Source organism: Carettochelys insculpta, chromosome 3 (assembly GCF_033958435.1).
Source record: "Carettochelys insculpta isolate YL-2023 chromosome 3, ASM3395843v1, whole genome shotgun sequence".
Classification (NCBI taxonomy): Eukaryota; Metazoa; Chordata; order Testudines; family Carettochelyidae; genus Carettochelys; species Carettochelys insculpta.
Window position 1 is genome coordinate 32,839,841 of NC_134139.1, and position 25,288 is coordinate 32,865,128.

The 25,288-nt window shown below is 40.1% G+C and overlaps 1 protein-coding gene across 3 annotated transcripts in view; it reads left to right on the forward strand.

Moving 5' to 3' along the window:
• The window catches only part of UBR2 (ubiquitin protein ligase E3 component n-recognin 2), a 112,441-nt gene that overhangs the window by 47,677 nt on the left and 39,476 nt on the right, over positions 1–25,288 (forward strand). For all 3 annotated transcript variants that reach the window (XM_074989593.1, XM_074989592.1, XM_074989594.1), the window contains exons 15-28: positions 383–566; positions 2,788–2,849; positions 4,079–4,189; positions 7,342–7,407; positions 11,264–11,386; positions 14,371–14,434; positions 16,405–16,529; positions 18,648–18,700; positions 18,948–19,050; positions 19,783–19,831; positions 20,404–20,558; positions 22,352–22,454; positions 23,698–23,807; positions 24,084–24,164. In XM_074989593.1, coding sequence (XP_074845694.1) covers positions 383–566; positions 2,788–2,849; positions 4,079–4,189; positions 7,342–7,407; positions 11,264–11,386; positions 14,371–14,434; positions 16,405–16,529; positions 18,648–18,700; positions 18,948–19,050; positions 19,783–19,831; positions 20,404–20,558; positions 22,352–22,454; positions 23,698–23,807; positions 24,084–24,164 — 1,389 coding nt within the window. The remainder of the gene's footprint in view (positions 1–382; positions 567–2,787; positions 2,850–4,078; positions 4,190–7,341; positions 7,408–11,263; positions 11,387–14,370; positions 14,435–16,404; positions 16,530–18,647; positions 18,701–18,947; positions 19,051–19,782; positions 19,832–20,403; positions 20,559–22,351; positions 22,455–23,697; positions 23,808–24,083; positions 24,165–25,288) is intronic.

Sequence of the window (25,288 nt, forward strand, 5' to 3'; positions counted from 1 at the left end):
CTAAATGTAATTTTCAACCAGTAAATGCTTTTGAATCCCCCTTAATCGTGCATGTTGTCAGCAGGCTTATATAGTGAAAGGTACATACATGGTAAACATTGAAACATACTACTGTTTAATTGGAGTTAGTTGAGTGATTTTTGTCCTCTTTAATGAGTGAACAGCAGCACTTGGGAAAGAAGGGAACTACTGATGTTCTGTGTCAATATAAGAGTTGTTAACTTTTAAAATAGTAAGATTATATTAAGAAAAGTAAAAGAGAGTTTGCTTTTTGAAAAAATAGAGAGCAAGTATTTTTACCCTTAGTGTATTATAGATTGTGAATCATTTCAAAGGACTCTGTTTTCTTAATAACATATGCAAACCACAATTTTTCTTGCAGGAAAAAGTACTTATTGAAGCTTATAAGAAATGTTTGACTGTGCTGATGCAGTGTCACAGTGGTTTTACTGATGGTGAACAGCCAATCATTCTCAGTATATGTGGACATTCTGTTGAGACCATCAGATATTGTGTTTCTCAGGAAAAAGTTAGCATTCATCTACCAGTTTCTCGTTTACTTGCAGGTAGGAATCAAACTAGTTTTGAAAATGATTCAGAAAATTAAAGTAACGTGCAGGCACATACATCTCTTGCATGCACACAAATGTAAGATTGTATTCTGGCTATGCTCGTATGGTATAGAGTGTGCTTTTGCTGTCTTCCCCTATCGCATCAAAAACATCTCCATGCCATGGGCTGTGGGAAGAGACACTGGGGATAACCATGCGAGCTTTGTGCTTGTTCGAGGACCCCATTCATACCCTAGGAATCCCCAACGGGGATCACTGGAGGTTTCCACTTCTTTTCATGTCACCTCAGTGGAACAAAGGGCATAGAACAGGACAGAGAATCTATCCCAAAGTATGGATTATAGTTCCATGTTTCTGAAATATGTTCAGCTCTCAGTGGTGTCGAATTGTTTCAGCTTGTGTTAAAGAAGTGTTTGTAAAATATACTTGTGCATTACAACCAGCATTGTTAATCAGGAATTTAGCTATTGATGGCATTTTTTCCCTTATATTTTGGCTCATTAATTAAGCAATTATATTGAAAATAGATGAAAGCTGTATTTTATATTAGGAGTATTGTACTAGTGTATGTATACGGGTATACTGCAGTGGCAAGGTGCTCCTAGAAAGGAGAAATTTGTACTGGTATAATAAAACTGCCTCCTTGAACAAAACAATCTATAATGGCTACAGTACGGTTTTGCCAGTATAACTGTCTACGCCATGGATGAGCAACCAGGAATAGTGGGTGGGCAATATGAGTGTCCCTCCTTTTACCTTCATGAGCTACAGCAACCCGTGGCCCACTGGGGCTCTACCTGTGACCCAGGACCCCCCCCCCCCATCTGTTTCCTCCATGCCTCTTGTGCACCAAGTCCCGCACTTACATGCTCCTTCCCTTTCCTCCAGGTACTTTCGGAAGGGCATGAATCGCCTGATTCACACTCCAGCCAAGCTCCTCCCCCTTCCTCCCAGAGCTGGAATGCCATAAACAGCTGATTTGCAGTGTTCTAGCTGGAGGCGGGGGAGAGGGAGCAGTTGGAACAGAGTGCAAATCAGGTGACTTGAGCCACTCTGAAAGTGCTTGGAGGGAGTGGGAAGGCTGAGGAAATGGGGGGCTCTGGTGTGCCAGTATGTGAGAGGTGTGTTGGAGAGAGGGGCAGCTGGGGATTCCCAGTGGAACTTATGCAGCTGGGCCTCAGGTTTCCCACCGCTGGCGTGTACTAACGGCTTAACACAAAGCTGTGCCATCAGGTCATAAATTCATACCTCTGAGTAACATAGCTATGCAGGCAGAAGTCTGTAATGTTGCCTTGCCCTTTTGCTTGAATTTTAGCTTGAATGGAATCAGTAAGTCATTTAAGAGCAAGAATGATTGGCATATTGACAGTTCAATATTGGAGATTAAATGGGCATTTGGTCTCTGGTTTAGTAAGTTTAGAAGGTGAAGGCCACATTATTTGGAATCTTCACAACCTGCAGAAATGTTTTAGTTAAGAGAATCTTGTCATGTTTTATATTCTTTAAAATTAAAGTTTGAAGACCAAATGAAGGAAAAGTGGGGTTATCACTGGTAACTTGCTCTTACAGGAAGAGGAGTGTAAGTGGGAAACATTTCTGTTATGAGGAGAGCAGTATATATGAAATATGCACCCTTTGTTGCTGAACAGGACAATCAAAAGAGCTTTATTACTTAGCAGTGTATTTTTGTGCACATGTATGAACGTGTGTGACATAATATTTTAAAGCTGAACATCCGCAAAATCTTCTTATTGAGCAGACATATCTTAGGAAGAAGTCATATGCCGTAGTGATGAGTGCATTATGAAAATCTGAAAAGAATAGAGTTGTTTAAATGTGGTGTCCTTTTTGTATCTCTTGAAATATTTACTGAATTTCATCTGTTACGTTAGCTGCCTTTTTGTCTTCAGTTTGATTGAGAGAGGGAGAACTTTTTAGGTTATGGTTAAAACAAGAACTATAAAAGTGGAAACAGACTTTATCCAAAGGTTATTCTTAGACATGATCAGGCCTAATATCCTAGGAGTCTTGATGATATGCATGAAATTTGATTGTGTACATCCTGAGTGGCTTGGAGGCTTCCACTGGATGTACTGATGTGTCTTAAAACAGTTCGCAAAGCTTAAACCATGCAGATTGTTTCAAGGGATATATTTTTATACTAATATGGAGTGTGTATTAAAGTGTGATCTTTTATTTTGTTATATCCATTTAGGTTTGCATGTGTTGCTAAGCAAAAGTGAAGTGGCATACAAGTTTCCAGAGCTGTTACCACTGGTATTGTAAAATTTAATGTTTTATAATACATTTTAAAGATGAAAAATAACATGTAATTGTTTAGAATTAATGGGTAACAACTTTTCTGGTGTGTATTGTATTTAAGAAGACAATATGTTTTTAAATATTTGGAGTTCTTTAGGAGCAACCCATAATCGATTGTCGTTCTTTTTAAAACATTCAAGATTTTAAAATTAACGTGTCATTTTGTTTCTCATACCTTATCTCCACTTCATTTTTGAAGCTGAGTTTTGGGACTGTTGCTAGAAGTTAACTCCTTCTGTTGGTGGCGGCAGCAGCAGCTTTAGTGTGTCCTAATTCAGTACTCTCTTCCTTTCCATGAGTCCGTTTTAGGACAACTCATGCAATATGGGCATTGCTTAAATTTTAAATGTGGATGAATGGGAGTTGGGGTGTTATAAGAAATGAGATAAAGAAAGAATATACAGGTTGAACCTCTCTGGTCCATCAACATCTGTTGTCCAACGTTATTTTAGATAGTCTTATGTCTATTTATCATGTCTGCGACCAAGTTTCCCATGGCTCTGTAAAGTTTGTTTACAGCCCCCAGTCCTGATTCTCAGTGTTCTGTTCTATTATTTAGCGCTATTTTACCCCTAAATCTCTTCTAGCTGCCCAGTAAACAGTAAAAGTGTTGGTAATGGTGCTCAGCGATATTGACCTTCCATGGTTCAGCAAATTCTCCTGTTCGGTACTGTTGAGGTCCTGAGAGTGACAAACTAGAGAAGTTCAACCTGTATTAAAAAAAGGAGGAGGTGGTAAAACTGGCAGAATAGATTATACTAACTGTAAAAGGAGAAACAGTTAAATTTTTTGAATGAATAAGGGTTACATAGAGTAAGAATCCAAACAAAAAGAAGAGGAAGAGAATGATGAAGAGTTAAGAGCAAAAATGGTGATCTCTGATTAAACTATCCAAAAATCATATACTAGTGTTGATTAAGCTTCTTCTGAATGTGGAAAAATGTAAAGTGTAAAAAGAACTAAGGGTTTGAAGAGTGGAATATCAACCTTGGCCAGTGCAGTATCAAACAAAGGTAAAATGAGGGATAACAGTGGTGATTAACTTACTTTAATCTATTAATGAAATGCTTTCAGTATGTATGTTCTTTCTCTCTTCCTAAAATTCTGTGATGGTTTTGTCATCTTTAATTACATTTTTAGTAAATGTATCAAGGTTTTGCTGTTCTATGTTTTATTTTCTATAGAGTGAACTTAGCCCACCTTTGTTAATAGAACATCCTCTACGATGTCTAGTTCTGTGTGCCCAAGTGCATGCAGGGATGTGGAGAAGAAATGGGTTCTCTCTTGTTAATCAAGTAAGTTGGTTAGTAGCTGTGATGTATATGTTTATGCTAGTTTGCAGTAATAATCCTCTGCTATTGTTGGAAACTTAGAATGCACCTCCTTGCTATTAAAAAAAACACCTCTTTAATCTAATTTTAAAAAGCACATGTATATATTGCAGAAAAAGACATGTAGCATTGAGTGTCAGAACCTTGGGTTAGCTGACTCATGCTTATGTTACATGGCTAAAAATAGCTGTGGTAACATTTAGATTCCGGCTGCAGCCTAACCCCCACAGCTGGGTTTAAGAGACCAGGTTCCAGCTGGAGCACAGTCACCACAGAAGTATATTTATACTTGTAAAATGGTCCCCAGAAGTCTGAACCAGCTGACCTGTTTGCTTAGACACTTCCTCAGGTTCTGTTTTTTACAGTGTGAGTGTTTAGGAGCCTAAACCCAGGTAAGTTTTTGGGACATAGACTCCTAAATCATGTAGAGATGTTTTTGAAAAATTTCAAATCATTCTTTAATTACATCATCTCATAGTGTTAGTTTTCACAAATTGAATAAGGCTGAATAAATGAGGCAGCTGCTGAATATTTTTATTTGCTTTGTTTACTTAATTCAGTTAATGGTCCCAGTCTTATTTATTGCATACCATTTGAAGGCTGCAAGAAGTGCGGAATTGTTTCCTTATGTTCTTTTCTAGGATGTGCATTGCTGTAATATTGGGGTGTCTCACAAATATTAATTTATTTGCATGCCTCCACTGTGAGATCAGAGAGCACTGTTTTTCCTCATGTTATACCTGAGTAAATGGAGGGGAAGGAGACTAGTCTGAGGCTGCACAATAAGTGGCAGAACTGGGATTAGCATTCAGGATGTCACAATTTCTAATCTTGTGTTCATATTGCCACATCTCACTTCTGGAGGTGCTGAGCACTGTGCTCATTGACTGCAGTTACAGGGGTGAGTTCTCTGTTTCCACAAATCAGGCCCCATGTGTCTCAAGTTGAGCACCCATAAAAAAGGGATATGCAGTTAGTGGCTACCTGCCAAAATGGTTTGCTTAGCATAACACGTAACAGAAAGAGGAAATAAGCTCAGTTTTTGTTTTGTGGTGTCCCTTCAGTTAACCGCAAAACCAGACTCCCTCCTCCAGCCCCCCACTCCCTTAAGTCCCCTCCCACATTCATTACACACTTAAAACATCTGCAGCAAATGAGGCAGGAAACCTACAAAGAGCTTTATTTTCTACACAACTGTAATTCATTCTTTGAACACCATTCCTCCTCTGCTCTGGGTCCTGTGGATTAAATTATGGGTGATGATATAATTAAATACGGTGGATGCCTTCTTAGGTATGTTCATTAAGACTGTGTGGTACAGAGTTGAAAGGTGTAGTTTTACATTGGATGCCAAGTAATGTAACTATAAGAATAACTAAGAATAGTTAGTTTTAGAGAAACAATGGTATGCTAGCTTTGAGTAATTCTTTCTCTTAATCCACTGCTGAGTCATAAGGATTCTTTTAGGTATTTTTGGGAAAACCCTGATTGAAGTGAAGCAGAATACGCATAAATATTAACCATGGTTATTTTATTATTAATGAAGGGGTGGAAACTCGGAACACAAATGGTAAAAAGGTTACTTCTGTTAAGATCTTTTTGTATATCTCTCTGTGAATAGCTAGGAAGAGAGATTTATACCTTTTGGGTGCTTTCTCCTGAAATGAAATTATGTCCATCTGTAAATGTTTTTAAAGACTAACGATTATTATTATTATAGATGAGCAAAACGAATTTTTTTCATGGTATGTTGATCTGTTGGCTACTAACAAATAACTAACAAGTTTTAAATACTATACATTTTATGAAATTTTAAAATATAAATTGGTTAATTAAAAGAAGCCACTTATGGACTATCTTGAGACAGGCCAATTAAGCAATAGTAAGAATACTAAATCAGATTAAATATCACTATTTCTCTATAATGCTTAGGCCCTGTCTTCTGTCCAGGAGTATACACACTAACAATCCTCTTTAAGTTACAATAGCATTTCAATACTCCTTTGTTGGGCTGCCTCCTTCTCTGCCTGTCTCCCTCCAGCTCTGCTACTCCCTTCCCCCACCTGCAGCAAGGCAGTTTCCTGCTCTGTAGGCTTAAATGGTACTCAGTTTAATTGGTTTCAGGGCAGGATTCCTCCTGCTGGCTGTTAAACCAATTAAATTGAGTTCCATTTCAGCACCACAGGGCAGGAACTGGGAGCCCAGGAGGAGTCATGTGGCTGCAAATGGCTCCTTAAGAGCCCAGCCAGAGACCCTTAGAAAATCTAATTGCAATCCATAGGTTGGGAATCCCTGAACTAAAGGAGTAAATAAGCTAGTTATTTGGAGCAGACAGCTGTTTTCCTGGAGATGGGGGGCGGGGCAGACAGAATGGACATATGGATGGGAAGGAGGGTTCTTGGGGAGCCCAGCCCAGATCCTTTTCCCTCCCTTTCCTCACCAGAGCAGAGGGAGGTCCTTACTCATTTGGTCTACCAGAAGTAGGCACTGGAAACACGAGTTCTGCAGTTGCTGTGGAAAATCTGGAAAGTCTGTGTCTCTGGGTGTTCCCTCTCCCTAAAAGCTCCAGGAGAGGCTGTTTCTTGGGATTCCTCTGCTGTGTGGGGTACTGCAGCTTTGGGCAGAATGTGATGCAGTCTTAAATTAAAATATTTAAGTTGTATGGGCACATTACTAAAATGTTGACGAGGCAGTCCATAGGAGGTCATGGCAGTTCTCAAAAGCATGTATGACACCAAATCTGAACTGAATGTCATGGGAGAAAGAAAACACACTTCTCACTGACTCGCTTGAGAATTTCCAACTGTAGTAAACAACTGAGGGTGTGAAAAATTCTAAAAAAGGCAAAGTGTCTTTCCTAATTGAAAATATTAGCCAACCTAGATCTATGGTTGTTCCAGTTTCCTCTTTACCTGTCTTAAGATATATTGCCTCACAGAGGATCAAAGGTACAAAGATATTCAATGTGCACTTGGTGTTTTTCAGGTATTTCTCTAATACATTGGCTAATTTTATCCTTTTTCCATTAATCCTCTATCATAAGACACAGTTTCTCCCTTGAGGAAAAGCATTTTCAGAACAGGAGAATGTATTAAATAAAATGCATTATTTTTCAGATATATTACTATCATAATGTGAAATGCAGAAGAGAGATGTTTGACAAAGACATAATAATGCTTCAGGTAACCACTTTTTTTTTTGTTGTGAATGTTACATATGGATATTAAATTGATAGCAAAACCTTCAGACTGTATGTCCTGAATTTCTAACATACTTTCTTTTATAGGGGCTTCAATTCTCCCTGTATGTGTTAAAACATCTTTTTCAAGGAAAAAACAGATTCTTTGGGACAGTGGTTCTCAAGCTGTGGATTGTGATAGTGGGTTGCGGTCACCAGAACTTAGATTTACTAGGTCCCAATGCTGAAGACTAGGCCATATCATGTGGGATGAAGTAAAAGCTGTTAGGGTCTTCAGTCATGGCACCGAGGTCCAGATTACAAGGCCCCTGCCTGAGGCTGGGGACCTAGGCCTTTGACCCTCTCTGTCCAGGTTGGAGGTGCTTGGATGGGCTCACGCTTTGGTCCCGTGTTGGGGTTTTGTAACTGTGAAACTCTGTATTCTGTAGAGTTTACAAATTAACTAACTAAACAAACAGAAAAACCATAGAGAAAACATTTCAGTTGGGGTCTCTTAATTATCTCAGTGTTATCAACTCTTGCAATTTTCACCAGTCTCAGAATAGCTGGCTTTGTTTGTTTGTTCATGTATTTATAGGAAAAAATCCTACAGGTTGAACCTTCCTGGCCTGGCATCCTCCAGACCTCTCTGGTCCCAGGCAATGGATTTTGCCAGACCAGGGGAGGTGAGTGCCTTCCTGGCCACCCACCCTGGCCTGCCAGAGAGCGATCCCTGGGCCTGACTCTGTGCCAGGCTGCTGTGGGATGCTGGCTCCCTGACCCTGGCTCTGCACTGGCCTGCCAGCTCCTTGGCAGCCGGGGATGCTAGCTCCCAAGCTCTGAGCGCGGCTGCCAGGGAGTTCTGGCATCCCCCTCCTTGCCCCCCCCCCCCCCCGCCCCCCATGAGGCTTCTTGGGGATGCCGGACTCAGACCCACTGTCCCCTGAAGGGCTTCTGGGAGGCTAGCTTGGGTGCACTCCTGCCCTGGCCCTCTGGTCCAGGAGCATCCCTCATCCTGCTGGACAACAGAATGCCGGTTTCAGAGGTGCAACCTATAGTCTTTTAAATCTCATCTTTGTTTAAAAAAATAGTACTCTTGATTAAAGAGAGAAGCTTGAAAATGTGACTCATAAATGCTTAAAAACTAGAATGCAACTGAAAAGGACTGCAAGTGTATTGGTAAAATCCCATTTTTTAAGACAACTTCATGATTTTTGAACATTGGGATTGGCACATCTGTTGCTTGTAAATATAGAAGGTATAAAATGTTAAGACGTTTAACTTTCTAGCTATCTTTTTCATGCACTGTTTTAATCATAGAGCTGGTATACATAAATCAATTGTACAAGTAAAATTTTATTTGGAACTCTTGTATTTTAGTTTTGTTGTCTACACAGTGGTAAACATGAGGTCTAATCCTACCAAGTGTTGAATTGCTTCTCACTTCAGAAAATAAGGCCCTTAATTTATTAACTATATAAATATTAAGTTCTATTTTTGATCCCAACTTCTGGTTGGAAGTAAGTGGGCCTGTACTTGGCCGATGTGGCTCTAGTTTAAAATATTCTCGTTATAAAAATTTAAATTTAATTTAAATTTAAAAATTTGTTTGCTCTCAGACCTGCCCAGGACCCTGAATAGGAATTTTGATTTCTCTCCATTCAGTGAACATTAGCAGGGGGATATGGCATATTCCTGGGTTTATGGTTCCCAAAGCTCCCTGATCTCCAGCACTGCCCTTAAAGTTGCCTTCTGGCAACAGTAGAACCTGGGGTTGCTAGTAGTAAGTGCAAGGTGAGTGGGAGTGAGTGGCACTGCTAAACCTTGAACTGGTTAAATCCAAACATGACAAGAATCAGTGAACACCTAACATCCCTTCCCAAAGGTTTTAGAACAGCGGTTCCCAACTTTTTTGAGATGGGGACCCATTTTGACAATTCAGTAAGACTTTGTGACTCAAGGCAATTCAAAACTGGAGGCGGGTGGTAGATTCTTCCTGGGAAAAAAATTTATTTTTAAATCTTGACTTCCACCCCCCCGCCCCTCAGGCTTAAACCCCTCACAGCCCCCCACCCTACCTCACATGAGCATCACTGCTGTCCCCCACTGCTCCTTCAATGCGCCACCACCACCTCCTCCGTGCTGCTCTCCCCTAACTTTTCTATTCTCTTCCCCCACCTGCAGCACAAGCAGTTCCCTGCTCTGCCACACTGAAATGAGACTCCATTTAATTAGTTTAATGGCCGGATCCTTCCTGCTGGCCATTTAAACCGATTAAATTGAGTTCCATTTCAGCTCTTCCTGACAGGGATTGGGAGCTGGAGGAGTGAGCGGCGGCAGCAACAAGAGCTGCAAATGGCTCCTTCAAGACCCACATGCAGCTCTGAGCTACCCAGCTGGTGATGCTTAGAAAGTCTAATGGCAACCCATGTTTGGGTCCTGACCGATAAGTTGGGAATCCCTGTTTTAGAAAGATAACATACGCGTTAGGGAACAAACATCCGTACCAGAGTTACACGCAAATAGATTAGAGATGTCCCTCTATTCTTTCATGCCTCAGACCGTTCGCAGATTAGGAAACAAGCATTCTCTTCCTTTTCTTCACTGATTGAGGTGGGGGTTTATGTCAGAGATAGCACAGCTTGTTGTGCCTCTCTCCTGTATTAAAGGGAGATGTGAGAACAAGGAGAAGCTAGTGTGGCTCTTGTTGTTGTACTATGGCTGTTGAACCTCAGGGGATTGTTTTGGCCACAGCTCTCTTACCTTGTGTTTTGATGCAGATATGGAAATCATTGCCATAGCATGTAAAATGCACACGCTGAAACTGTATTTAAAATTACCACTCAATTATGGTAACCAAACTACCTAGCAGGTTGGTAGCAGCGCAGATGTCAACGGGTACCAGGGCTTCTGGGTACTACAACCCTGAGCGCAGGCTTTGTATGCTCTCAGACCTGCCCAGGGCCCTGACTAGGAATTTTGATTTGTCCCTGTTCAATGTGCATCAGCAGGGGGCTATAGCATATTCCTGGGTAGAGAATAGGTATTCTCTGGGTCCCTAATGTAACTACTCGCCCACAGATTATTTTGTTTTTAAAAAATAAGTCCAGGTAATTCAAATATATAACATTTATGCAATTATCAATCCTAACAATCATTCTTTTTTTAAACTGTAGATTTGGGGGGAGGTGGGTGCTGACAAAGGAGTGTTATCACATTGTAAACCAGTATTTCTTTTTACATTGCTATCAGGAAAGCTGGGAAAGTCTTCATTTTTCAATTTTTTCAGAGAGGAATTATTTTTAAATAAGATTAAACAAATTTTATTTATGTTGGTATGTTACATGATCCACAGTTCTGTTTAGTTTCACAAATTGGAGCGGCAGAAACAAAGATAGTGATGAGAGAAACCTAAGAATGGAAAATAAACTTGTACAGATTTCATCTATATAATGTTTGTGAAAAAATTTAATTTGTAACCTTTATGGGACAGTGACAGTGTCTCTGTTTTTTAAAGCCCCTTGTTCAGTGAGGTCCTGTCCACAATTAGGGCCTCTCAATATTGTTAATATAAATAATCTTGCGTTTCTACTGTTTGGTAAAAAACAAAAAGGTAAGTAGCTTTGGTCTTGCAGGTCTTGGTCTTTATTCAGGCACATCTGTGAACCTCACTCGCAGGTTTGGGACCGATATAAGTAAGTTAATTTATTAAGTTTGGTGAAAAACAAGTTCCATAAGGAATATGTTAACAGATAAAATACTTTGTGCATAATATCCGTCCATGCCATAATTATATCTGCTCAGTTTTTATGTGTATAATATACTTCTTCTATTTTTCTGTTGAACCTTTTTTTAAATAGACAGGTGCATCCATGATGGATCCAAACCATTTTCTGATGATAATGTTGAGTCGCTTTGAACTTTATCAGATATTTACCACTCCAGACTACGGCAAAAGATTTAATACGGAAAGTACTAATAAGGTACTCTTATTTGTCATCATTTTTAATGGAGAAACTGCATTTTTTTTAAAAAAAATCTTAAAGGTGAAAGATGACTACAAAATAAACTACAATTCAGCGTGTAAAGCCTTTGTCTATACTGGCAATTTTTGTCTTTAAAACTTCTGTTATTCAGAGTGTGAAAAAAGTCCTCTGAATCACAAAAATTTTAAGGACAAAAAGTGCTGGTGCAGGCAGCACTTGATCTGTGGGAGCTGCATTCCTGGTGACAAACTTACTTCTTGTTGGAGATGGTTTTATTTATGCCCCAGGAGAGCTTTCTCCTGGTGATGGAGTTGCTACACAGCACACCTCACAAGAGCGCAGCTGTAGAGGCACAGCTATGCTGCTGTAAGGTGCCAGTGTAGACCTAGCCTTAAAATGGGAAAGCAACTACAGCTTTGATTCCTGGACCATGTGGCAGAGAAATAATCACGTGGTATTAAAGTGGAACAGTTCCCCCTGTAAAGAGTGTTGGCTGGTTTTACAATGTAGATTTAAAATGTCACACTACTGTTGTCTTGCTGCCTGACTCTGAATATTATGTCAAGACAGTGTACGGGACTTATGGGCTATGTCTACACTAGAATGTTTTGTCAACAAAACCCACAAAAAGTCCACATGACTTAAGGAGTTCTGTCGACAGTAAATACAGTAGTCCCCGGTTTTATGTGGCTTCATGTTGTGCAAAACTCGCTTCAATGTGTGTTTTGCACAATGTGAAGCTGCTGGGCTTTCAGCCTGCCTAGCTTCCTGCAGCTGTGAACAGCTAGGCAGGCTAAGACTCCCTTCCGCCTGCCTTCCCACAGTGGTGCTAGGCACTGCTCTGGGAAGGTAGGGGGAAGGCTTTTAGTCCACCTAGCTGCCTGTCCTGCGGGCAACCAGACAGGCTAATGCCCCCTTCTCCCTGCTTCCCAGAGCAGGGCCACTTGACAGCCATGCCAGTTCACCCCATTAAACCCCCCCGCTGGCTCAACACCCCCCCAACTCTCCCACTCCCCTGGCCCCAGCTAAACCCCCAGTGGTGGGCTTCAGCTGCACACTTGGAGCTCCCCTCTAGGCCCTGCAGACCCAGCTCCAACCACCAGGCCCCAGCCCCTCCACGCACCTAGGCCCCAATCCCCGTGAGGCCCCAGCTCACCCACCCTGTGCGCCTAGCTCAATACATGGGGGGGCTCCAACACCCTCCCCCCCCCCGGCCCAAGCAACCCACTCCAGTGCACCCCCCATCCAACCTCTCTCCTGTCTGGCTCAAACCCCTGCGGCCCCAGCTCATCCTCCTACCCCCATGCACTGGGCTCCGGCTTCAACCCGCGCATGGGGCTCCAGCTCCCCACCCCCTGCTTGCCACCCCTGCAACCCCGACTCCAATTCCCTGGCTGGGTTCATCTGCTGCCCCAACACCCTGCTGCCTGGGTCTAACCCCCTGCACTTCGTGGCTTAACTGCAGCGTCCCCTCCCACCCCAGGCTTAACCCCCTACCCCTTCCAGGGCCCAAACCCATCCCCCAAGCCCTGCCTGACTTCTGTGAAATTCAAGGTATGCAAGGGTTGCATGTATCTTGAGGGATTACTGTAAACAGAACGCGGCACTTTTTTGTTGACAATATGTTCTGCTATTTCCACATGAGGCAGAACGACTCTGTGACAGATATCGGTCAACAGAAGGCCAGTCTGGATGTTCCGGGGGGGCACCCTATCAACAGACAGGGCTTCTGGGACACTGGGCAGCCCTGTTGGCTGTGCTTCTGGTTCTCTGCTCTGTCTAGAGAGTGACCATGCAGTCTAGCTGCTTGCTCTGTCAACAGAGAGGATCGCTTTTTCGATCTGCTTTGCAATCTGACTGCCATCTGTCAACAGATATCTTCTGACAATAACTTTTGTGTTGACAAAACTGTCTAGTGTAGACGTAGCCTTGGTGGGGAGAATTTCTAATGTTCAGCAGCAGACTTGTCAGAGGAGAGTGATGCTAGATTTCAAAGGGAGAATCTGACTAAAGGGCAATGAATATTGTTCAGAATAATAATATATCTGGTAACATAAATTAACTCAGAAAATAGACTTTTGAAAGTGCTGAACTTTTTAAATGAGTTATGGTGCATTAATTAGAAAATCCATTAAATAAGCCAGTTAACATGCACAAACTTTTATCTTTTAACAGAGAGAAAGCCATGCTAGTCTATATACTATCAAAACAAAAGAGCAGTCTGGTAGCACTTTACAGACTAAAAAAATAATTTATTAGGTGATGAGCTTTCGTGGGACAGATCCCCTTCTTCAGATCATAGCCATACCATACCATACCATAGTCTGTTCTGGAATGGCTATGGTCTGAAGAAGGGGATCTGTCCCACGAAAGCTCATCACCTAATAAATTATTTTGTTAGTCTGTGAAGTGCTACTGGACTGCTTTTTTTTGTTTTGAAACTTTTACCTAGTTTCTAAAAAAGAGAACCAGTCTTCCATACATTTGTTCAGATTGTTGAACATTCAACAACAAAACCAAGATCTTCACTTTGCATGTGGTGAAGAGCTTACATGATGGGATATTCTTTGCCTCGTAAACATGTAGCTATTGAGAAGCACCCAAAAATTGCATTCAGGTCTTGCTATGGGAGCAGTTAGTGTAAACAAACTGTATTTTTTTGAATATGGTCTGAAGAAGTGGGTCTGTCCCATGAAAGCTCACCTAATAAATTATTTTGTTAGTCTTTAAAGGGCTACTTTACTGCTTTTTTGTATTTTTGAAGTAACACTACATATTAATAATGGATCATTTAAGAGAAGTGTAAACAGTTACTACTGCATTTCAGTAGATGACTGGCATTGGTAGGCTGAAGGGTGAGCAAGGGCAGCAGAAATTATTTTATAATTTATTTAAAAAACTGTTTAAAAGTTTTTAAAATGTTTTATTTTTTTTCAACTGAAAAATGTTTATTCATTCTTTTTCCATTTACTTTCTTTCAGGATGTAGTGCAGCAGAATAATACACTTATAGAAGAAATGCTATATCTAATTATTATGATTGTTGGTATGTTCAGATATATTTAGCAATTAGCTCTAAGTTGGATCATGCTGACATAACCATGTGGGCCACCTTAGTTTGGTTCTGTTCCCTCTTTTCTTACACCTTGCGATCCTTTTGTAGGAGGAAAGAAAGGCCTTTCTTCGAGTGCTAGCTCATGCTCATTCCATAATAGGCATTTATGCTCGCTCTCCACATGTGCCAACACCGGAAATTTCTCCCTCAGCATTATCTGGGGAGGCCTCTCAGTGTTGAGGTGTAGATCGCTGTTGTACTGTTGCTAATCTGATGGATGCCACCTGTTTCCAGGATCTTGGCATAGGGAGTTGATCAACCCAAATGCAACTCCATGGCAGTTTAGGGTCAACACCAGTGTGACCAGGGTGGATAGTTGGCCTTGCTACTGTCCTGGTCCCCTCAGGTGAGAGACTGAGCAGAAGTCCCTATCAGTGGGCCAAGATCCCTCATTAGGAATACACATGCTATTTGCAGTACCATCTGGTGTATCTTGGCCCCAGGGCTAATGTCCAGTTCCCTGACACTCTTGGAATCCTTGGGGGTTGTTACAGCCTTTACAAAGACTTAGTTCAGCCTTGGGGGTCTTCAGCTCAACCAATGGCCATGGCCCAGTCTCCTGCCTGCTCCCTGACATGGAGTTGACTAGGTAAAAGACCCCTCAAATTCACCCAGCCCCCACTGAGGGACTAGTAGAGCAGTCCTCAGAGGTGGCAGATCTACCTTTTCCTGCTTCCTCCTTGTCCTTGTCTGATGAAGTAGTCACAGTGGCCCCTCATTCATTTATACAGATGATGCATGAGGTGGTCGGGATCTACTGAAGAAGGTCATCTCAAACTCTTGACTGCATGTTGAGGAGCTGGAGGACCCCTCAGACTCTGTATTTGATGTCTTCAAGCTTGGTGTCCCCAGCCATAGTAGTGTTGCCTTTACACAAGAGGGTAACAAAAATCACAAAATCCTTATTTCCAATGAACCGTCATTGTCCCTATGTACAAAAGGGTGGAAGAAAATACTATGTTCTTGCTAAAGGTTATGAATACCTTTTACATACACCCTGTCCCAAGTTCACTGGTGGTCTCGGCCATTAATGAATCAGAAGTGCAAGGGGTGGCACCCCCCTACACACACACCCCTTCCCAAAAACAAGATTTGGAGGCTTGACTTTTTTCAGAAGAAAAAGTTGTTCTTCCTCGAGCCTCCAGCTATGAAGGGCCAAACTATTAGGCCCTGTGTGACTGAGATGATTTTAACACGTGGCAGTCCCTGACCAAATTTGAGAATCTGTTACATGAGGTCTGCCCAGGAAAGAGTTTTGAGTAATCCTTGATGAGGTCAAAGTGATAGCTAGAGCAGCCTCCAGAACCATGGCCTCAGCCATCTTGATGAGAAAGGTGTCCTGGCTGCAGTCAACAGGCCTATCAACAGAGGTCCATTAGTCAATACAGGTTCTTCTTCGAGTGATTGCTCATGTCCGTTCTGATAGGTTTGTGAGTGTGCTGTGTGCATCATCGTCAGAAAGTTTTCCCTAGTGTTACCCACTGGGTTGGCTGTGGAGCCACCTGGAGCACCACTAGTATGCAACAGCCAACCCACTGCCTGCTCAGTTCCTTCTTACTATCAATGATGGTCGTTAGAGCTGTCTGCTCTTGCCTTGCAAGTGGGTTTCTGATTGCCTAATTACTGTTCTTGAGCAGGTCTAAGTTAATTCAGTAGTTAGTAGTAATTTAGAAATTTCAGAGTTATTGTTAGTTGAAGTTAGGTCAGGGAGAGGGGTTTGGTTTGGGAAGAGTGGTGAGTAAGCCAGACTTCATGGAAGGGTGTTCATGACTGTGCCATTCCCTAGGGCTACAAGGAGAAAGAATGTGAGTGCTTATTTTAGGTTAATCTTTCAGTACTTATGAATTTATATTCCTTATTATAGTCATAATGTTTTATTAATTATATTTTTATTTTTACAGGTGAAAGATTTAGTCCTGGAGTAGGACAGGTATATGCTACAGATGAAATCAAGCGAGAAATTATCCATCAGTTGAGCATCAGACCCATGGCTCACAGTGAATTAGTAAAAGCATTACCAGAAGATGTAAGTAGTTTGTTAGCCAAACTGTATGTGCCTGACTCTTCTGAAATAGGTTTGTATTCTGTAGAGTAAGCATGGAACATGATTCTCTGTAAAATAAGAGTATGTGCAAGTTCAGATAAATGCTACTTAAATATTTAGTGGAGGACTGGTTGCTTGGAAAACGGAATTTCTACAGACGATGTGGGTGTGGAGGATCAGCAATTCCTCAGCCTTATGCCTTCATGCTGTCCATAACTGGGAGGCATGGCGAACCTGCTTTGGTGACCCTCTGAGTGCCTTTCCTGGATCAGAGATCTTGTGCTTGTGCCTTAGCAACAGAAGTTTGTCTAACAAAAGATATTATGGCACACTCATTATATCCTGCTAGCTGACCACTTGGGTGGCCACCCAGGAAAGATTCCGGTGCTGCTGAGCTAAATTTCAGAATACCTACAGCTGGTGTATGTTTCTATTGGTGGTGCACATAACAAAATTTATTCTGCACGTGGCTCAAAAAAATGAGGGAACATTGGGCACACACTTTGTCTTGTGTAGACTGTGTCTACACTAGCAAGTTCTTTGAAAGAAGGGGGCTTTTTCAAATGAGCCTATGGAGCAAAAAGCATTCTTTCAAAAGTAAATCGAGAGCATGTGGTACTCCCTTTCAAAATCACTCTTCCTTTCCTATTTCAGGAAGAGTGCCCCCTTTCGAAAGCTTTTTTCGAAAGAAAACGTATGTAGACGCTCTGCAAGCCCTTTTTTCAAAAGACCAGTCTTCAATTTCGAACCCTGGCCCATTCTTTCAGAAGAGCCAGGGCTGTGTGGGTGCTCTCTTTCGAAAGAGCCAATCGCTGTTTTCATCTGCTTTCTTGTGGGTTGATGCTCTCTTTCAAAATAAGTTCTTTCGGAAGAGATCTTCTGGAAGAGCTTCTCTCGAAAGATCTCTGTAGTATAGATGTAGCCATAATGTATAGTCAGTAAAGCATCTCAAAGCCTCTTGAACGGGTTTCAGTTAGCCTTATGGTTTATTTAGCATCTTTGAAGCTACTGGCTAATTGATACTGTATTGTGTTATGAACAATATGGCATATTGTGAAATGAAGTGCTGCATTTGGATAAGAGCCATTGACTATTGTAAATCTTTTGATTTGTACTTATAAAATGTACTCTAAAAGCCTTTTTATGAAGATGATTACCGACTTTGCAAATCATTTGCGAATGTTACATTTGGTGATTTGCGAGTTGTTAAATAGATAGCATTTGGTGAATCAGAATTAATGTATGAATTTGGTTTTTGTAAAACATCTTAAAGGGGTGGGATGCTTGCATGCAATTTGAAATCTAGTTAGTTTTTAAAATAAATTAAGTAGATTCAAGTACTTCATTAACAATGAGTTTTCGTGCCAGATGTTTGACCTTTTTGTAGGTGAGTTTGAAAGGAGAGTTACAAATACATTTTGGCCATGTGTACGCTGAAACAAAACTTGAAATGGCCATGCAAATGGAATCAGCAGATAGGAATAAGGGGAGTTTGAAGTTCCCGGGGCCCTTTTGAAAAGGAGCCCCATCTGGATGAGCCACGCAGCTGCAAAATGCGGCAATTTCGAAGAGCCGCTGCCAGCGGCATGCTAATGAGGTGCTGATTATGTATTTCAGCGCCTCATTAGTAATCTGTGAAATGGCCATTTGCATGGCCACTTCGAAGTTTTGTTTCAGTGTAGATATAGCCTTTTTGTTTCTTTGCTTACATGTTGCTGAAACAGCGCCTCTCAGAAACAGGGGAAATGGACTATTTATAAGATGCTGTCAAATGTATAAAGTTACTAAAATCAGAACTATTTTCTTTTTAATCTTCAGGTCCAGTAATATTAAGTGTAACTTGCACGGTAGTAGGCTTTTAAAAAAAAAAGTTTAGAAGTGTGACTTTAAAATTGGCATGTTTTTTTTTTTTAAGATAAAATTGTAAAAACTGTTGAATGTGTCTCCATATGTCTCTTTTAGCAGTCTTTAAAGGGCAGGAAGAATTATTTGGTACTGCATCTATTTTGCATCACATGTCTGATGCCTTTGATGTGGCAGGAGAGAAGTTAATCAGCCAATGGGCTTATGCATCATTTTTATTTTTTTAACTTCATGCAGGAGAACAAAGAGACTGGAATGGAAAGTGTAATTGAAGCCGTTGCCTGTTTCAAGTATGTTTTACGTATTTTAATATCTAAATTTTAAAAATTGAATGAGTTACTTAAGTGAAGGAGTAGACCCATAGGTCGGAGCCAAAACGTTTCCCCACACAGTGCTGCTAATGAGCCTTATTTGTAACCTGTATGACCTCTGTTCTTTTCCTAAGATGCTGCATGAGCAGCAATTTTTACTTATGCCAGTTTAGTATAAAATTGCTCATAGCAGTGGTTGTAACTAATACACAGTTCTTCTTGACAGAAAACCTGGATTAACAGGCAGAGGCTTGTATGAACTAAAACCAGAGTGTACCAAGGATTTCAGTCTCTATTTCTATCACTTTTCAAGGGCAGAACAATCCAAGGTAAATAATAAAAAACAGACATCACTTGTATCTTTTGTATGCTTTGCTTCTAAAGCTGTGTTCGTTTTTAAGGGCCAGTATGAGCCAGTATTTTATAAAACAACAAGAAGTCCTGTGGCACCTTGTAGACTAACCTATTTATTGGAACAGAAGCTTTTGTGGGCAAAGACCCACTTTGTCAGTATTTTATAAACAAGCTTTACTTTTCTATGACACGTAGAAAATTGGCTCTACAACACACCTTTTCCAATGGACTACTGTGCAGAGCTCTGAAATCAGTGAGGCTTCATGTAGGTATAGGAGTCTGTCTGCACAGAATTAATTGCTTGATTAGGGTTACAATGTGCCAAGAATATTTTAATAACGTGAGTTTCCATTCAGTTTTGTGGAGTTCACCACTTCAGTAGTGGCGGTTATGAAAGTTCAGACTTAGTTGCATAATATTTGTGTTTTTAAAAAAAAATTCAGGTAGACTCAAAATATTTTTAAGAAAAAGTTGGAACGTTACTTAACAGTAAAAATCAAATACACATATATTGCAAAGTAAAATATAAATCAAAAAAATAATCTATGTAGCTTCCAGTGAGTTGTGCCCTTGTCTTTAATGTAAAGCTTTATAGGGTAGAAGAAAAAATTTGAAAGGGAACAATCAGAAAAGGAGACAGTTTGTGTGTGTAATCAATTTGTATGTTCTGTACAAATTTGGAATAATCTTGGTATTCCTTTTGTCAGGCAGAGGAAGCACAAAGAAAGCTGAAAAGGCAAAACAGAGAAGATACAGGTATTATGTCTTGGGGAAATAGAGGAGAGGAGTTATGGTGTATGAATTAATAAGAATGTCCTCATTTTCTCTTACTTTCACACACAAAAGCTGCGCATTAGAACTGTAACGCTTTTTAGATTATACAAACAGCAGTATTTTTCTTCAACCCTGGAAGCAAGGATTTGAATTTAAATCCATCTTGGAGCCAGCTTTTTAAACACCTTTATCACTTCAGCATAGTTGCTTTCCTAACTTGAGTAATTTGTTAAACACAGCTATTCTCTTTTCAGCAAAAAAGTCTGTTTTGCTTTACCTTTATTGTTTTGTATATTAATGGTCTCTTAATTAACACAATAATATAAGACAAAAAATGGCATGGAAATTAATGCTTTCCTTTGTCTCTTTCATGCTTTTTGTAATTCAGTTAAGCAGTTTTTAGGTTTTTTTTTAAGGTACTTAACCTAATAATACAATTTATCAAGCAATTGCACAGTCAGTTTTCAATTCTACCAAAGTGTGAAGAGACATTGTGGGCTGTACTGGTTGTGCTTTAAAAGCTTTAATGTTCGCCAAATGAATTTCTGTTTCAGCACTTCCACCTCCTGTTCTGCCACCTTTTTCTCCTCTTTTTGCAAGCCTGATTAATATTCTCCAGTCTGATGTCATGTTGTGCATCATGGGGACAATACTCCAGTGGGCAGTAGAACATAATAATTATGCCTGGTCAGAGTCCATGCTGCAGAGGGTATGTTTAAACATTTAAGTCTATGCATGTGTTAAAACAGAAATAACTTTTTAGTAGATTAATTTTTACATCCATATGTAGGTCCCAGTAACTTCAGTGGCATCACAAATATCTCAGTGACCATATGAGTTAAGCATGAAATATGTAGATGATCAAATGGAAGTTGAGGATTTATTCTAGCATACTGTTAGAAAAATAGCCCTTAGTGCCTTTAAAAATACCAGTTAGTTAATTAGTATTAGTATTCCGAATTGCATGAGGCAAATCATCTTTCAGGATGAAAGCAGAGGTCAGAGAAGAGTGTTCTAGAGTTCTTGGTGCATTTTAACAGATGGCCTCAATTTCCAAGATACTTGTACATGTAAGAGGAAAGAATTGTATTTGGGCTAGTTAGGATAATTCTATAATTTAATAATAGGGAAAGGATTTTCCTTCTCTTGCAGCTTTGTGTTTTCAAGATTTGGTAACTTTAAAAAAAAACAAAACAGTATATTTTGTGAACAATATATCCGAAGCTTGTTCTCAACTCAGAGTTACATCTTTTTTTTGAAGACTTACATTTTTCAAAAGAAACTGCAATTTTGAGACAGGCGCAGGACTAAAAATATTCTTTTCCAGTTACGGGAGTTCTGAGATGCTCTGTGTAAACTTATAATTGTTTTAAAAAAAAACCCACTGATTTTGAAGTTTGGCATAGACTTAATCCCCTATGAGGGCCCTTGAGTTTGGGTTGGGAAGAAATTTTGTTTACAATTAAAAAAGATTGAAGGTTTGGGCTCAAAATTGTAACCATTTGAAAATGTATTTTATTCTGAGATCATATATATCTATTGAAACTTAGACTTTGAATTTTTGAACTTTGTTTTTGAAATTCATCCTAATTAGATGCTTTTCAACCATAATGCGCAAGTTTATAAATTTGAACTAAATTGAACATCAGAAAAATGGTGCATTAGAGGGAAAAGATAAAGTTCCCACGTCAACTGTGACACTAAAATTTTAACAATGTAAGAGTCAGGAAGTTTAATTATAGTTTTTAATAATGTTTTCATACATTTAATGGTGCCAATATTTGAATAAAAGAGCCTGATTGTATTCTGATACTTAGAAGTTAATCCTATTGAAGTGAATGGAAGTTGAGAGCAAGTACTGGAGAGCATAATTTTGGGAGCACAAAGGATAAGATCCACATCTCTGGACCTGTGGCTGCTGCCAACTAAACATGCCCAAGAATGCACTGTAGCATGAATATCTGAAGGCAGTGCAGTGAAAGGGATGACACCTCTTGAAGGACTCTAGTTACTGTACAAATAAAAAACCTTCTTTTTATGTTCACGACACTGGAAAAACAAAACATTGGAAACATGTAGTGTACAGTACTTTTTGTGAGTTGCCTACAGTAGTAAGAATTTGTTTCAAATAAGTCTTCAGAATTAAGGCAAATATGCTAAAGATTAACTTAAAGGAGCAAGGTAGATGAAGTAATATGTTCTATTGGGTCATCTCCTGCTCTTCCTCATATCTTTGTGTGGCTCAAAAGCTTACCTCTCTCAGCAACAGAAGTTGATCCAATAAAAGGTAGAATCTCACCAGCCTTGTCTCACTGCTATCCTGGGATTGACACAACTAAGCTGCAAAGGCATTCTAAGTATTTACTATATAAAGTTCACTTCCTGTGATTTTCTTTTTTACTCAGTTGTTTCTCAGGACAGTGTTTTAATTCCTCACAGATATTAGGGGATTATATGAAATGTTTTGTGATAAAAGGTCTGATTTTAGTGATTTTTATTTAGGTTTTGCACTTGATTGGAATGGCACTACAAGAAGAAAAACAACACCTGGAGAATCTCCATGAAGAGAATGTTGTAACATTTACCTTCACTCAGAAGATCTCAAGTATGTCCATTCCTCCAAATGTTTAGCAAATTCAAAATCAGGAATATCAATCTGTAATATTGTGTATATATACCTCTTCTGCCCTTTTGAATCGAGGTGCATTAAAATGTTGTTTTAAAACAATGCTTTAATACACTTTAGGCTATGTATTTCTAATTCAGAACACAAAGTAATTCATTGTAGAAAATGTGACTGTTAGTAAGTAAGAGTTATGGTTCTGAAATATATTGTGCATGTTTTCTTATTAAAAAAACAAGTAGGTATAAGTATCAGAGAGGTAGCTGTGTTAGTCTGTATCTTTGAGAACAACAAGAAGTCCTGTGGCACCTTGTAGACTAACAGATATTTTGGAGCATAAGCTTTTGTGGGCAAAGACATACTTCATCAGATGCAACTACTTAAAGTAGGAATAGTGTCATTACCAATCACAGTGATATTTATATTCTTGTTTTTAAATACTATCTTTTTCTAATATTACTGTTTTTCTAAAAGCCTACTAAGCTTTTTTAAAATTTTTTATTTACTATGAATTAAGTAAATTAACATAGCAACAATCTTAAATCCTGCTCCCTGATTTAATGACCAAACACTTGGTCTGATGGGCTTGTAGCTCTAAGGTTGATACAAGTATCTTATTATCCCTCCCTTGTATCTTCCAGTTAGTTCCTGTGATCTGATAAAATCATGAAAGTAAGAATCTTGTCAGTTTAAACTGAGCAGAAAGTTTATCACTATCGTTCCCCTCTACCAGTTCCAAGCTAGCTCACCGCGTAAAGTGACAGTATTTATGGTTTTGAAAATACGGTCTTTGTAATTTATAGGATTCTGGATGGCTTGTGAAATTATTTTGAAACACAGCACACTTAGGGCTTGTCTACACTAGCCGCCTCCTTTGAGAAGAGCACGTAAACAAGCTTGATTGGTGAATAGCCATAAGGTGCTGCTCTACATATTCAATAATTCTTGCCACCTGAACTTCAAACTTCCCTTACTCCCAAAATGTACTTCGAAGTGCCTGTGGCTACACTGCTTGCTGGCACTTCAAAATTAGCATCTTCAAAGTTTATGCAGCGAGAATTATGCTAATGAGGTGTTGCATATGCAGCGCAGCACCTCACTGCTATTCACCGATCGGGCTCATTTGCATGCCCCCTTCAAAGGAGGGGGCTAGTGAAGATGAGCCCGTAGTCCAGGATAAGGAGGTTAAATACACTGAATATGGCTGTCTATTTCTTTGCTCCAGGACCTGGTGAAGCACCAAGTAATTCCCCTAGTATATTAGCTATGCTAGAAACTTTGCAAAATGCGCCTCATCTGGAAGTGCATAAGGACATGATCAGGTGGATACTGAAGGTAATCTGAGTTTTTATTTCCAGGATTTTTTTTATGAATGATATAAAATGTTCACAATACATAGTTAATTAAATTAGGGTTATTTTAGAAATGCATGATCTGAAAGAAAGTATTGTTTCCTTCCCCCAGTTTCTTGCAACCTCTCATTTTACAGCATCCAGCACAGTGAGGTGCTGGTCTGAGTGGGAACCTTGTACATTCTCTCAACAGAAATAATAAATAATTTTTAGTTAGCTATGTAAATACAACACGCTAACTAATTTTTTCTTGTTGCAGACTTTTAATACCATTAAGAAACTCAGAGAGAGGTCTTCTACAAGCCCTGTGCCTGAGACTGAAGGAAATATTATGGAAGAGGTAAAAATAAGCTATAACAGGTTATGTTGTTTATAGTACTTAAAAGGTGTAGTTCAAGAACTGCAATGAACTACCTTTTTAATTACTGACCTAAGGTCAGGCTGGAATCTGCAGCTGTCTTTTTAAAATGTAGTTCAGATTCTGGTAAAGAAGTTGTAGTTTACTCAGCCTTTATAAAGAGAGGTTAGCCAGTCTGTGGGGGAAGGGTTCTTGCTGTATAAATTCATGACTCAGTCTGTAGTTTTCCTGCCTGCGGTCTTCGTAGCTGGTTAGCCAGGCCTGGACACTCTGCTCTTTCCATTATTTGTGACTGCTTCGGAGGCTGCTTGGACACATTTGAGAGAAATGTTGTTTCTACTATTCTTTCGGTCATTCCAAGTGAAAAGGGCTGCTACCCTACTATTTGTTTTGGTCTAGGTGTCTAATAGTAATTGAAGAATCGCCACACTGTGGCTGTTGTCCCTCCGTATTTGCCGTAGCGCCCCCCCCCAGCCACCCTCTGCTCTAACGATGCCCCTCCCCCAGAGCCAGGCACACCCCCCACTCCACTCTCTCTCAAACTACTGGTGACTTACCAGAACTGCTGGGGCCGTGGCTCCAAGCTGGAGCTGCAGGAGCTGCTCTGGAGCAAGAGCCGCACTGGAGCAAGAGCCATGGGAGGAGCTGCCACTGCTATGTGTTTGTCCCACCCACCACATGTGCGGCTCCTGCAGCATTTTGCCACACAGCAGTGTCCTGTTTACCGCATGGGGCAAATGGCAAGTGTATTAGACACCATGGGTCTAGACTGTGTTCTTTAGGCATGGCTGATAGTAAGGAGAATTGGGAAGACACAATATCATATAGAAACACAGCTTATATGGAGGAAAAGGCAGTGACATGCACAACTAGTAGAAAAACACACTGCTGGCTGTGGGCACTCTGCTAATCAGCTGGGTGGTACTTGAATCTCTCCTGGGGGAGTTGCACAAGTGCTCAGCTTATAAGAAACCTTTTCTACAAATGCTGTGAGCACACATGCTTCAGTGCACACAACATCCATGTGCAAAATACACTTTATTAAATATTAAAGGGAACATTAAGGGAGTCAGGTTCCCAGCAATTATTCTTACTGCCTGTGATGG